The 15363-nt window shown below is 42.1% G+C and overlaps 1 protein-coding gene across 4 annotated transcripts in view; it reads left to right on the forward strand.

Annotated features, from left to right (window-relative positions):
• The window catches only part of SPECC1 (sperm antigen with calponin homology and coiled-coil domains 1), a 588472-nt gene that overhangs the window by 151554 nt on the left and 421555 nt on the right, over positions 1-15363 (forward strand). For all 4 annotated transcript variants that reach the window (XM_073616875.1, XM_073616874.1, XM_073616878.1 and 1 more), the window contains one exon: positions 10099-10254. In XM_073616875.1, the coding sequence (XP_073472976.1) occupies positions 10102-10254 (153 nt within the window). In that variant the 5' untranslated portion in view covers positions 10099-10101. The remainder of the gene's footprint in view (positions 1-10098; positions 10255-15363) is intronic.

A 15363-nucleotide genomic window follows, 5' to 3' on the forward strand; every position in this document is an offset into this window, starting at 1 on the left:
CCTTGATGAAAACCTGCTCTCTGGATCTCAGACTGGGGCGAAGTTTCATCTTCCAACAGGACAACAACCCTAAGCACACAGCCAAGATAACAAAGGAGTGGCTATGGAACAACCTTGTGAATGTTCTTGAGTGGCCCAGTCAAAGCCCAGACTTGAACATCTCTAAAGAGATATAAAAATGGCTGTACCGACGCTCCCCATCCAACCTAATAGAGTTGAGAGGTCCTGCAAAGAAGAATGGGAGAAACTGCCCAAAAATAGGTGTGCCAAGCTTGTAGCATCCTACTCAAAGACTTGAGGCTGTAATTGGTGCCAAAAGTGCTTTAACAAAGTATTGAGCAAAGGCTGTGAATACCTATGTACGTGTGATTTTTTTTTGTTTTTGTTTTTTATTTTTAATAAATTTGCAGATTTCAAACAAACCTCTTTCACGTTGTCTTTATGGGGTAATGTTTGTAGAATTTTGAAGAAAACAATGAGTTGAATCCATTTTGGAATAAGGCTGTAACATAACTAAATGTGGAAAAAGTGGAGCGCTGTGAATACCGCCTGGATCCACTGTAGTATATGTGGAAACAGCAGGTGTAACCGGTAATTGACTTCCCCTTTCCTGATGCATAGAGGTGGTAACAGAGATGCAGAGCTACCCCAGAAAAAATATTATTTGCACAGGCAAACAATTGTGCACAGTATCCAATGCTGCTCACTACCTTGTAAGATAATAGAGACCGATTGGAATTGGATAAATAGTTGGTCAAGATGACCCTCTCTGGGTATACTGGTGTGAAGTGGAACTCCTGTTATAAAGGTGCATATGTAACAGCACTTCCAGAAAGAAGAATGTGTTAGGGAACAGTCTTAATGATGCTGAAGGAGAGAAGATACATCCCCAAACTGTCATACTAGTTCTAAAGTCCACAGCTTGATTGGTGTTCATGTCATAGTTTTGATCTGGTTGGAAATCAAGGGGTGATACATTCTGTCTGTGTAGAGTGGTGCTGTTTAGCAGGTCAATGGCGATCCAGCAGCCAGATCTTCTTATCTACAAATTTTCAAGATTTTGCAACCACCAAGGATGTGGTTTCTTTTTGTGTAAAAGGCTCAAGGATTTTTTTTTCTTCTTCCAATAAAATCTAGATATTTTGTGTTAACTGGGTAGGGGGTTGGTCTGTTGGGGTTCAGAAGCTTCACACGGTGGAAGTGCCCCAACCTATATGGCGCTTAATGCTCTGTTCACCCCTATGTGCTTCGGATCGCAGGCGGAACAACCACGATTCTGCCCACGATGCTTGCAATCCCATTACTTTTAAGTGGCACCCAATAGCTGTGCAAACAAAATTGTGGGACACCTGTCGCCCAAAAGAAGTTTTGGAACTTTTTTTGGTCAACAGGCATCCCTTGATTTTGTTTGCCTGATCTGGCCGCAATTTGTTGGGCGACAATCACGGCAAAATTGTCCTGCGATTGGGGTGCCATTGGGGTGCCAATTAAGGGGGGTGGTTAATTGCTCACAGGTGCCTATTTAACTGGGCGTAGAGCTCAGTCTGAGCGTGCTCAGTCTTTGGCTGTGGAACTTTGTGTAAGTGGAACTTGGTATAAGTGGGAGTTAAAAAACTAGAGTTTAAAACAGGAGGTTATAACAGGGGTCATAGTACCTGTGTAGTGTGAGTATCTGAGTGTTGTATGAGTAGTGTGTGTGGATCGTTAGTACTTGTGTATTGTGTACTGTATACTTGAGTATTGCGAGTGCACGTAGGTCTGCGACTGTTCTGCGATTGCACGTAGGTCTGTGAGTACCTGTGTATTGTCTTGTTGTGTATCTGTGTATTGTCTTGAGTATTAGTGCCAGGAAGCTAGCTGTTAGGTAATTTGGACAGGGTAAAATCCCCAAATCCTCACTAAATTTAATAGGTACGATGCCCGGCGGGTGTGGAGAGGCGACTCTTTGTACATTTTGCCGCATGTATGCGTTCCTTGATCATCCGATCGAGGGTGAATACTGCTGTGCAAAATGTAAGCACATTGTTTCCCTGGAAGCCCAGGTTCTGAATCTGGGGAAGCAACTGTCAGCACTGAGAAGTCCCTCCATACTAAAGGTGAGCCAGGAATGTACACGGCAGGTGCCGGCAGGGGCCAGCACAGAGGCGGGTGGAGACAAAGAGGCGCAGGCACTAGCAAAGAGTAGATGGTTGACAGTCAGGAAGGGTAGAGGGGGAAGTGCCAGAGAGGCCGATCCAGGAATGGAGCATCCCAATAAGTACGCTCCATTGAGTGTCATTGGTGAAACCAGTCAGGGACCAGCACTGCTGGAGATGAGGGACTCTCCTAGCTGCCAGGGGAAGAACTCCTCCAGTGAGAGTGGGGGGGCAGCAAAGGGAAAGGAAAGACAGATTCTGGTGGTAGGGGACTCAATTCTTAGAAGGACAGAGAGGGCAATCTGTAACCAAGACCTGAAGCGCCGTACAGTATGTTGTCTACCGGGCGCTCGGGTTCGGCACATCACGGATCTTGTGGACAGATTACTGGGAGGGGCTGGGGAAGACCCGGCTGTCATGGTGCACGTTGGCACCAATGACAAAGTCAGAGGCAGATGGAGTGTCCTAAAGAACGATTTTAGGGACTTAGGTGCTAAATTGAGGAAAAGGACCTCCAAGGTAGTATTCTCAGGAATACTACCGGTACATCGAGCCACACCAGAAAGGCAGAGGGAGATTAGGGAAGTAAACAAGTGGCTGAAGAGCTGGTGTAGTAAGGAGGGGTTTGGGTTCCTGGAGGACTGGGCCGACTTCTCAGTTGGTAACCGGTACTATAGAAGGGACGGACTGCACCTAAATGAGGAGGGTGCAGATCTGCTGGGAATGAAGATGGCCAAAAAGTTAGAGGGGTTTTTAAACTAGGCGATGGGGGGGAGGGTCCAGAGACAGTGATAGCCAGCGCGAATGATATTCCAGAGGGTAGTGTTGGGGGCATTAGTGGTAGGTTAACCAAAGCACAAAAACACAAGGTGAGTATAGTAGCAAGTCCTAGTTGCAATTTTGAAACACCCAATACGAGGACAATATGCGACCAGTCTAAACTATGTGGCATGTTCACCAATGCCAGGAGCATGGCAGACAAGATGGGTGAACTAGAGATACTGTTGTACAAGAAGGATTTGGATTTTGTGGGAATTTCAGAGACCTGGTTCAACAGCTCTCATGATTGGCTGGCAAACATTCAAGGGTATACCCTATACCGCAAGGATAGAGAGGGTAAAAAAGGGGGAGGGGTATGCCTATATATCAAGAATAATGTACAAGCGAATGTGAGAGATGACATCACTGAGGGAGCTAGAGAGGAGGTGGAATCCTTATGGGTAGAGCTCCAAAGGGATGAAGCTAAGGGGAAAATAATACTGGGAGTATGCTATAGGCCCCCTAACCTGAAGGAGGAAGTGGAGACTGATCTCCTATCACAAATTGGATTAGCAGCAAGGATGGGAAGTGTTATCATAATGAGGGATTTTAATTATCCAGACATAGACTGGGCGGAGGGAACCGCGCATTCATTTAAGGCTCGCCAGTTCCTTAATGTCTTGCAGGACAAATTTATGGGTCAGATGGTAGACGCACCAACTAGAAATAAAACATTACTGGATCTACTGATTACCAACAATACAGACCTGATCACAGATGTGGAAATACGGGGCAATTTAGGTAACAGCGATCACAGGTCAATTAGTTTCAGTATAAATCACACAAATAGGAAACATAAAGGGAATACAAAGACACTGAATTTCAAAAGAGCCAACTTCCCTAAACTACAAACCTTGCTAAAAGGCATAAATTGGGATAAAATATTAGGAACAAAGAATACGGAGGAGAGATGGGTTTGCTTTAAGAGCATATTAAATAAGGGCATTAGCCAATGTATCCCATTGGGTAATAAATTTAAAAGAGCGAACAAAAATCCTGGATGGCTTAACTCCAATGTAAAAATGCATATAAAAGCAAAGGAGAAGGCCTTCAAAAAATACAAGGTTGAGGGATCATCCTCAGCATTCAGACTTTATAAAGAATGCAATAAGAAATGTAAGGGTGCAATTAGGATGGCTAAGATAGAACATGAAAGACACATAGCGGAGGAGAGCAAAAAAAATCCCAAGAAATTCTTTAAGTATGTAAACAGTAAAAAAGGGAGGACAGACCATATTGGCCCCATAAAGAACGAGGAAGGACATCTGGTTACAAAGGATGGGGAGATGGCAAAGGTATTGAATTTATTCTTCTCCTCAGTCTTCACGAGTGAATCGGGGGGCTTCAGTAACCAAAACTGCAGTGTTTATCCTCATGACACAACACAGGAAGCACCTCCATGGTTAACAGAGGACGGAATTAAAATTAGACTTGAGAAACTTAACATTAATAAATCACTGGGACCAGATGGCTTGCATCCGAGGGTACTTAGGGAACTCAGTCAGGTGATTGCCAGACCGTTGTTCCTAATTTTTACAGACAGTCTATTGACTGGAATGGTACCAGCTGATTAGAGAAAAGCCAATGTAGCACCAATATTTAAAAAGGGCCCAAAAAACATCCCTGGGAATTACAGACCAGTTAGCCTAACATCAATAGTATGTAAAATCTTGGAGGGGATGATAAGGGACTATATACAAGATTTTAGTAATAAGAACGATATCATTAGCAGTAATCAGCATGGATTCATGAAGAATCCTTCTTGCCAAACCAATCTATTAACCTTCTATGAGGAGGTGAGTTGCCATCTAGATAAAGGAAGGCCCGTAGACGTGGTGTATCTGGATTTTGCAAAAGCATTTGACACAGTTCCCCATAAACGTTTACTGTACAAAATAGGGTCCGTTGGCATGGACCATAGGGTGAGTACCTGGATTGAAAACTGGCTACAAGGGCGTGTTCAGAGGGTGGTGATAAATGGGGAGTACTCAGAATGGTCAGGGGTGGGTAGTGGGGTTCCCCAGGGTTCTGTGCTGGGACCAATCCTATTTAATTTGTTTATAAACGATCTGGAGGATGGGATAAACAGTTCAATCTCTGTATTTGCAGACGATACTAAGCTAAGCAGGGCAATATCTTCTCCGCAGGATGTGGAAACCTTGCAAAAAGACCTGAACAAATTAATGGGGTGGGCGACTACATGGCAAATGAGGTTCAATGTAGAAAAATGTAAAATAATGCATTTGGGTGGCAAAAATATGAATGCAATCTATACACTGGGGGGAGAACCTCTGGGGGAATCTAGGATGGAAAAGGACCTGGGGGTCCTAGTAGATGATAGGCTCAGCAATGGCATGCAATGCCAAGCTGCTGCTAATAAGGCAAACAGAATATTGGCATGTATTAAAAGGGGGATCAACTCCAGAGATAAAACGATAATTCTCCCGCTCTACAAGACTCTGGTCCGGCCGCACCTGGAGTATGCTGTCCAGTTCTGGGCACCAGTCCTCAGGAAGTATGTACTGGAAATGGAGCGAGTACAAAGAAGGGCAACAAAGCTAATAAAGGGTCTGGAGGAACTTAGTTATGAGGAAAGGTTGCGAGCGTTGAACTTATTCTCTCTGGAGAAGAGACGCTTGAGAGGGGATATGATTTCAATTTACAAATACTGTACTGGTGACCCCACAATAGGGATAAAACTTTTTCGCAGAAGAGAGTTTAATAAGACTCGGGGCCACTCATTACAATTAGAAGAAAAGAGGTTTAACCTTAAACTACGTAGAGGGTTCTTTACTGTAAGAGCGGTAAGGATGTGGAATTCCCTTCCACAGGCGGTGGTCTCAGCGGGGAGCATTGATAGCTTCAATAAACTATTAGATAATCACCTGAATGACCGCAACATACTGGGATATGTAAGGTAATACTGACACATAATCACACACATAGGTTGGACTTGATGGACGTGTGTCTTTTTTCAACCTCACCTACTATGTAACTATGTAACTATGAAAAGGAATGGGATCGCAAGAGCGCCCACGTTTTGTGGCGATTCAGGAAATGCTGGCAGTATTGCTGAGATCCCGTGATCCGGAACACCTAGGTGTGGACAGAGCCTTGGGGCCCAAGGCCTTAGGATTTTGTAGGGAGCACACTTTCAATTATTGCAGATTGTTGCTTGTAGGTGGTTCAAAGGTTTGTTTGCTTTGTTGTCAGGACATTGTGCAGCTCATTGACCCTGTGGTTTAAATGCATAAGTTGGTAGTCATGACAACAAATCTTGTCTTTGAGCTCCTGTAACTGTTGAACAGTTGTGTCTTTAAAAGTGGCTAGAAAACCAGTTTGCAGTTGCAAAAAAACTGTCTGCAAGCCTATTGTTTTTTAATACAAGCAGACTTCAATTCCAAGTCCTTGTCGGGACTCTGGATCCCATGGTCTCTGGTGGCCATTTTAGATCACCTATATTTGTGAGCACTTTGGTAGAGGAGTTTTTGAGCAACATTTCTGCATTGCAGACTGAAAAAGATTCCTGCATTTGGGAGGTTAGAGAGGAGTGCTGGAAGGCAGTGTGAGAGATAGGAGTAGGTTTATGGGCAGGAGATGTCCTGAATTGTGACTGATTACATTGGGCTCCAGATCCGCAAGTCAAGATTTTTCTTTTTTTATGAGGCCAAAATATAATAAAGGCAGGAGCCAGATGAAAGTAGATTGAAAAATGTTGTGCATATTTATGTATTCTTGTTATTTGTTTTATACATGTTTAATGATCAAGTTTCAGCACAGAAAACCGTATGTCTATACGAGCTTCATTTTGTGAAAGTTGATGAGAAATGAAACTATACAGTTATCTCATTTGTACCTCGTGCAAGTTGTAGGATTATACATTTACAGCTGATGGTTATGAATTATTCATCAGGGACATTTTGTCTTAAACTGTTCTCTGCTGATAGCAGTGCGGGTTCTGAGAAGTAATTGAAAAAAGTAATTTATGTACGTAGATAACAGAGAAATGAAAAGAGGCTTTCATATGACAGTTTAGAGTTTGTAAAAAATGTATCTTGGATCCCGAGGTCTTAGAGGACTTTGGCTGTAGATTTACTTAACAAAATAAAGCAGAAGGGTCTTGTTATAAGGGAAAAACATGTGCTGCTCATTTTAGCCCCTTTACTGAGAATACTAGTTAAGGTGATTCTCACGCCTTCATTATTAGTGCCAGTACGCAGCCAGAGAAATCAGAACTCCCAACTAGTCTACCAGGGTTAGTGACACAACTAGCAGCTAAAAATGCTTCTGTGCCAAGACTATGGAATGGACATTAAACTATTTGTAAACTCTTAAAGAAAGAGCTTAAACAAGCTCTCCCTGACTTCACGATCTATAAAGGTCACACCAAAGATCCTAGAGTCGGCTTCAGTCCTTTGTAACATCTTGAAAACACCTACTGGTTGTTTACATTAAATGGCTGAGAGCTTGCCAAGATTCTGTTCTCATAGCAAAACACACTGCCTTGGTTGTCAGATTTGAAAATGAATTTCTTCACAATGCTTATAGATCAGGGGTGTGCAACCTGAGGCCCAAGGTGGCTATGAATGTGGCCCAACACAAAAATGTAAACTTGCTTAAAAATGTTGCTTTTTTTTTGGATTTTTTTGTAAAATTGCATTTACGCTTAGCTAACACATGTGGCCAAGGAAAAATGTGACAGTCTCTCTTTACTGGACTTTTAGAAAAATAGCCAACTCTTCACAATCACACCTTATTCATGTCATCAGTTTTCGACACACCTATATTTGTAGGCAACTATTTTCAAGGATAAAGCACACAAAGGGCAAAATTAGAACCAAAATATCTGATGAACATGAGAATTCTTTGAGAATTGCTACCACATCCACCAAACCAGATATTGATGCGTTTATCAAAAACTTCTACAGCTTCTATAAACAAAAAAGGGGCAAGAAAGTAACCCCCATAGTACTGGAAGATTATGGCAGTGGGGTATGGGAGGGGGGCAGATGACTGGATTTTCACAATGATAGAACTAGCACAAGGGACACTTCACATTAAATGTACTGTAAGTAATGATCCTTGTGCTGAGTTTTACAAACATTTTCACCCAAATGTAAGATTTAATCAATTTTTATATGTGTTTGAGGTGCTACCAATGGATTATTCCAGGACCACACTTTACAAAGGCGCCTTTACATACAGTCATGGCCAAAAATATTGACACTCCTGCATTTCTGTCAGATAATGCACCACTTCCCCAGAAAATTGTTGCAATTACAAATGTTTAGGCATTGTCATGTTTATTTCTTTTGTTTGTATTGGCACAACACAAAAGTGGAGAATCAAAAAGCCAAATCTGACACATTCCACACAAAACTCTAAAATGTACTGGACAAAATGTATGGCACTCTCAATTCACTATTTGGTAGCACACGCCTTAGAAAAATAACTGAATCTCTCAGATTGGAAGGGTTCCTTTTCCTTTTCGCCAAGAAAATTGTTGCAATTGTAAATGTGCTGTGGACAGGTGAAACAAAGGTACAGCTTTTTGGTAAAGCCCATCATTCTACTGTTTTCAGAAAAAGAAACAAGGCCTTTAAAGAAAAGAATACAGTCCCCACAGTCAAATTTGGTGAGGTTCACTGATGTTTTGGGTTTGCTTTAGTGCTTCATACACTGGATGTCTTGACTGTGTGCATGGCATTATGAAATCTGAAGTCCACCAAAGAATTCTGGGGTCAATGTAGTGCCCAGTGTCAAAAAGTTGGGTCTCCGTCAGAGGTCATGGGTCTTACAGCAGGACAGTGACCCAAAGCAAACGTCAAAAAGCACCCAGAAATGGTTTAAGGCAGGGGTCTCAAACTGGAGGCCCTCCAGCTGTTGCGAAACTACAAGTCTCATCATGCTTCTGCCTGTGGGAGTCATGCTTGTAACTGTCAGCCTTGCAATGCCTTATGGGAATTGTAGTTTTGCAAAAGCTGGAGGGCCGCCAGTTTGAGACCCCTGGTCTAAGGCAAAGCGCTGGAGAGTACAGAACTGGCCAGCAATAAGTCCCATAGAGCACCTGTGGAGAGATCGCAAAACAGCAGTTGGGAAAAGGAACCCTTCCAATCTGAGAGACCTGGAGCAGTTGGTGAGTGATCCAAAATTCCAGTAGAGAGGTGTAAGAAACTCATTGGTGGTTACAGGAAGTGATTGATTTCAGTTATTTTTGTAAGGCGTGTGCTACCAAATATTAAATTGAGGGTGCAACAATTTTCTGGGGAAGTGGTGCATTATCTGAAGAAATGCAGGGGTGCCAATATTTTTGGCCATGACTGTATATGTGCATTTGTTTATGCATTTTTGTGCATTTTGCCATGTTTCCCTGTATGTGGTCTGCATGCTGTCTTACTTTATGGACCTTACAGAAGAAGGAAACCAAAGGGAGAATGTCAAAAGTGGGATGATGCTCTGGTATAGTAGGCGGGGCAGGCAGGTGACCCAGGAACTTGCAAAGCTGACCATAACGCTGTTATAATCAGTCTGGTAAATATATACAGTATGAGTCACTAACAGACTGGCTAAACAGATTTTGGCAGCCTAAACAGTATATATATATATATATATATATGTGTGTGTGTATTTAAAATGTGTGTTTAGCTGGCGCACTACACAAATTGCAAGAGGAGTAAGAGAGTCTGTGCAGCAAGTTCCTACTGCAGTCTAGTATAGCTCCCAACTGCCTGATTTCAAGGGACTGTCCATGATTTGGAGCAATGTCCCGCTGTCCCTCTTTCCTCCTCATTTGTCCCTCATTTTGGTCTGATCTATATAGTTGTAAATAAAATGCACTTTCTATCCTTAAAAAAGTGTTTCCCAGTGCTAAACCTTTCATCCAATTTCTAAACTACTGCATCTATAAATTTCGAAAACCAGAATAAAGGAATAGCACTTATGTTTTTAACCAATAATTATTTTGTATAATTCTCCCTTAAGGGGGTCTGACGGGGGTGTGCTAATAAGTGTCCCTCGTTCCTATCTCAAAAAATTGGGAGGTATGAGTCTAGTGTTGTCTCTGCATGTAAAATGAAACTTAACATATGATATATGCATGTGCATTGATCTTATTATTGTATGATTTATTTTCTGTTTCCTCTAGGGGATGAAGACTTCTGCTCGTAATATGAATGCACAGAGCAATAAGGGACAGAGCAGCCATGGGACAGATCGAGCCAAATCCATTCCAACAATTGCCTTTGGGATGAAGACCTCTAGGTCAACCAATTCTCTAGCGTTTGAATCCCGGCTGAGCAGGGTAAGAGTGAGGCATGATTGCAAACTTCCTATATTATTTTGGGCATAGTAGTTTTGAGGCCTATTGATGTAAGTACCATCACAATACAGTGTCTGGAAAATATTGTGCATGTTATGCTCTGTTACAGCTACCAGGGTGATCCATCTGTAAAACTGTACATATATTGTATAAATAAATTTGCAGCAGCATGTTTAATCAGTACTCCTACTAACAAATAAACTATACCATCCATATGATCCTTTAAAGAGGAATTTCCATATAACTGTGGTACGGGAAGGCATAGATCCTTTGTCGGGTTTTCTTGTGTGTCTCTGTTGGGGAGATTTTCCTTCACTTCCTGTTCTGGTGACACACAGAGCATTGTTGCAAGTTGAAATTCTAATTCTTATATTTTGATTGCATACTCTAAATACCTTAATGAGGTATCCACTAGAGGGCCAGTGTCACCATCTTCTAGTCAGTGAATTCCCTCAAGGAATATATGGTGAATGCATTCAGGTAGAAATGGGAAAGCCTACTGACTGCAGTACCCTTGGGGGTTTATGTATAAAAACTGTGCAAATGTGTCAATCATTCACACAAGCACAACTAATCTTCACCGCAATTTGCTTACAGTGTTTCTAAACCCAGAACCCTGCATTGCCTATATCTGGTCTCCCACAGTACACAGAACATTGAAATGCAATTATGTTAGTAAATATAAACTGCTAAATACCTTTTCTAATCAGTAGTATACAGCAGTCTTGTGACATCTATTGCCGCGTACACACGACTGGACTTTACGGCATACTTGGTTCGGCAGACCGGAGTCTGTCGGACAATTCAATCGTGTGTGGGCACCAGCGGACTTTTTTTCCCCAAAAGTTGGATGGACCTGAAACATTTGAAACATTAAATCTATTCGACGGACTCGAGTCCGGTCGAAAAGTCCGCTCATCTGTATGCTAGTCCGACGGACATAAACCGACACTAGGGCAGATATTGGCTACTGGCTATGAACTTCCTTGTTTTAGTCCGGTCGTACGTCATCACGTACAAATCCGTCGGACTTTGGTTGATCGTGTGTAGGCAAGTCCGTTCTTTGGGAAAGTCAGTTGAAAAGCCTGCAGGACAAAGTCTGCCGTAAAGTCCGCTTGTGTGTACGCGGCATATCAGTGTCCGGCCGAGCACTGGTTAAAGCTTGTAGGAGGAGTTTTCATTCTCCTCTGACTGTCTTATGAGGCTGCATGACCCTTGACCCTCTGCATGGACAGTGCTGATTGGCCCTCTGCTGATCACATGCACCCATGCATGCAATAAACACTAAAAACTGAGCATGTGTAGAGTGCCTCCTAGGGCATGTACTAGCAGCAGATGGTGTGGAAGAAGGAGAGGATCAGAAAAAACAGGATCAAACAGCCTTCTTACACAAGCAGAGGATTAACCCCTTAAGTTCCACAGTGATTATAACAAGCATGCTTTACTGCATATACAGACTGATTTTACTGTTGTGGGTTTAGTAACACTTTAGCCTCTTGCCGACCAGCTGCCGCAGTTACACCGGGATGGCGGTCCCTTCAGTGGCAATAGCAGGCCCTTGTCGCGTCGCCGGAGCCGATGTACATGATGGGCAGCCCGCGATCGCTCCACAGAGGGCCAGAACAGTGATCTGTCAATGTAAACAAACAGATCCCGTTCTGTCAGGGGAGTAGAGAGAGATCGTCTGTTCCTAGTGATCAGAAACAGAAATCTCTCTCCTACTCCAGTCAGTCCACACCCCCCACAGTTAAAAAAACACCTCCCAGGGAACACATTTAACCCTCTTCCCTGCCAGTGTCATTTATACAGTAATCGTGCATTTTTATAGCACTGATCGCTGTATAAATGTCACTGGTCCCAAAAAAGTGCCGCAATCCCGCTAAAAATCGCTAATCACCGCCATTACTAGTAATAAAAAAAAATTTATAATAAAAATGCCATAAATATATCCCCTATTTTGTAGATGCTATAACTTTTGTGCAAATCAATCAATATACGCTTATTGCTATTTATTTTACCAAAAATATGTAAATATGTAAACTGAAATTTTTTGGGGATATTTATTATAGCATAAAGTAAAAAATATTGTTTTTTTTTTTCGAAATTGTCAGTCTTATGTCAGTCTCTATAGTGCAAAAAAAAAACCACAGTGGTAATCAAATACCACCAAAAGAAAGCTCTATTTGTGGGACCCACGGACTCGATACCCACCAGTGGCCCGCAATCGGGGCACGGAGAGGCAGAACGGGGAGATGCCTAGGTAAACAAGGCATTTCCCTGTTCTGTCTAGCAACATGACAGGGATCTACTGCTCCCAGTGATCGGGAGCAGTTATCTCTGTCATTTTCCAGTGAGCCCATCCCCCCTACAGTTAGAACACGCTGAGGGAACACAGTTAATCCCGTGATCGCCCCCTAGTGTTTAACCCCTTCCCTGCCAATGACATTTACACAGTAATCAGTGCATTTTTATAGCACTGATCACGGTATAAATGCCAGTTATCCCAAAATAGTGTCAAAAGTGTCCGATCTGTCCGCCGCAATGTAGCAGTCACGATAAAAAAATTGCCGCCATTACTAATAAAAAAAAATTATTAATAAAAATGCCATAAATCTATCCCCTATTTTGTAGACATGATAACTTTTGCTCAAACCAATCAATATGCACTTTTTGTGATTTTTTTTTTATACCAAAAATATGTAGACGAATACATATTGGCCTAAACTGTGGAGGAAATTTGTTTTTTTTAATATTTTTTGGGGATATTTATTATAGCAAAAAAGTAAAAAATATTCCTTTTTTACAAAATTGTTGCTCTTTTTTTGTTTTTAGAGCAAAAAATAAAAAACGCAGAGGTGATCAAATACCACCAAAAGAAAGCTCTTGGGGGAAAAAAAAAGGACATCAATTTTGTTTGGGTATAACTTCACACGACCGTGCAATTGTCAGTTAAAGTGACGCAGTGCCGTATCGCAAAAAAGGGCTAGGTCGGGAAGGGGGTAAATCCTTCCGGAGCTGAAGTGGTTAAACGTAAAACTGTGAAAGCACACAGAACAGTTTTAACGCCAGTGAAAGAAAATATCAACCATATAATTTCATGTGAGAATCACAATAAAGATGTACAAGTAATATTTTACAGGTATATTTATAGACCTTGGTCAAGGATAACTTGCAAAAAAATTGTGGCAGTGTTGAATTGTAAGTCTGTTAACTTGCTGCACATTTTCATTGGCAAGCTGTATACTTGCAGAGCACTTGAAGCACGAGTTCTAGTTGACACTTTTCCAATTTGTAGCAAATTTGCGTGGCAAGTCTCTAGCAAGAGCAAAGTTGCAGTGGTGAGTCTATAGCAAGAGCTCTGCAAGTCACAGTTACCACTGTGGCGGGATGACTATTGCACAACTTAACTAACCAGAACTTGCAGCAGACTTGCAGAATGTTTGCAAAGAAAGTTGATCTGGAGTCATGCAGTGCGGACTTGCTGCAATTGTGCAACAAACTTGTGAAGCCTGGCAAGTCTACCAATAGCTTAGAAAGTCATTTTCAAACTTGAAGCACAATTGCTTGCTATCTGGGTAATTTCCTATCTGTGTATTTGGTCAGTTTTTTTAATGGATACCTAGCTTTATGTTTCTTTTCTTGTATCCTCAACAGTAGTTTATTAGCAATGCATGCATTAGGCAAAAAAGAAGAGGGGATGTGTTGATATATTAAAACTGGTTGTTTAAGGAGGTAAGCAAAAAGAGAAACGAAAGGGAAGGAAGAAAATAAGGGAATAAAGTAAAGCTGACCACACATTGATCGAAATTCGGCCCAGTTCAGCAGGGACTGGCTGTCAGAAACCAAGAAATCAGGCCAAGATAGAAGTACAGTTAAATCACACTTGTTTAATAATAAAAGTAAAAAGAACAAAAACGTAGTCAAAACATAGCCAAAGTTAACCGAAATGGATAGTCAGCCAAGCCAGAAATCAGGGATCAATGTAGTGGAACAGCAAGCAGGATCTGGAGCCAGAAGGAATGTCAGCAAAGCAAGTCTTGAACAGGATCGCAGGAGATAGTTTCTGTGATGTTGACCAAGGCGAAGGCAGAGAACCTCTGGACTGGACGGCTTAAGTAGGCAGGACTGATGAGCTAGATATCATCAACAGCTGAGTAACTGTGGCGAGATAGGAGCTGGCAATTAGCTGACAGCTGAGCGGCCAGCTCAGAGAAGGAAGGGCTGAGTCCAGCCCTGACACCAGCCAAATTTACATTCATGTGTGGCCACTGTAGTTGAACAGAAAGCGTTCTACGGATCGACTTCTGCTCAGCCACCCTGCCAGTATATTCTCTCTTGATCAGTGCCACAGGCAGTAGGCACTGATCAATGTATTCTGATGGTGGGGGAGTCTCCTTGATGTCAGAATACAATGACATGACCCATGTATGGCCTAATTTGATATTGGAGTTTGGGGTAAGAACAGAAGGAGTTTGGGTCAGGTATGGTGGTGGATCTGCATCGCGTCCCATGGGTTGTGTTAAGCGTAGGAACTCGGAGAGTAAATTTTTTATTATACATAGATCACTACAGGAAATAAGATGAATCTGTGAGGGACCTACCTTTCCCCACTCCAACTAAAGAATAAGTGAAAAATTAGCAGCAACTACATGTATATATGTATATATATATAGATATATAGATATATCTATATCTATATATCTATATATATATATATATATATATATATATATATATATAGATATGTTAGAAGGCCAGTGTGCTGGCCTGAATTTATGGGAGGAGCCCGGAGGGTATTTAAGCTGACCACTTCCCCTTCCTCTTTGTCAGTTTCAGTGCACGATACTACATGTCACTGTGCTGACTCTTCCCAGCTTACCTTGTGTTCATAAGTCTGTGCGTTCGATTACAAGTGGGTTGCGGCGTCTTCGTCGGCGGTTCTCGCTTGCTGTTGCAGGTAGGCTTCAAACCTTTTTGTTCATATGCAATGTTACCATTGGATATGTTTCCTATACCTGCAAACTTAGATTTGCAGACTCGCTCTGCCTTGCTTGTCATCCTATCCACAAACATACGATTCGTTCGTAGATC

The sequence above is a fragment of the Aquarana catesbeiana genome, linkage group LG02 (genome assembly GCF_042186555.1).
Source record: "Aquarana catesbeiana isolate 2022-GZ linkage group LG02, ASM4218655v1, whole genome shotgun sequence".
NCBI lineage: Eukaryota > Metazoa > Chordata > Amphibia > Anura > Ranidae > Aquarana > Aquarana catesbeiana.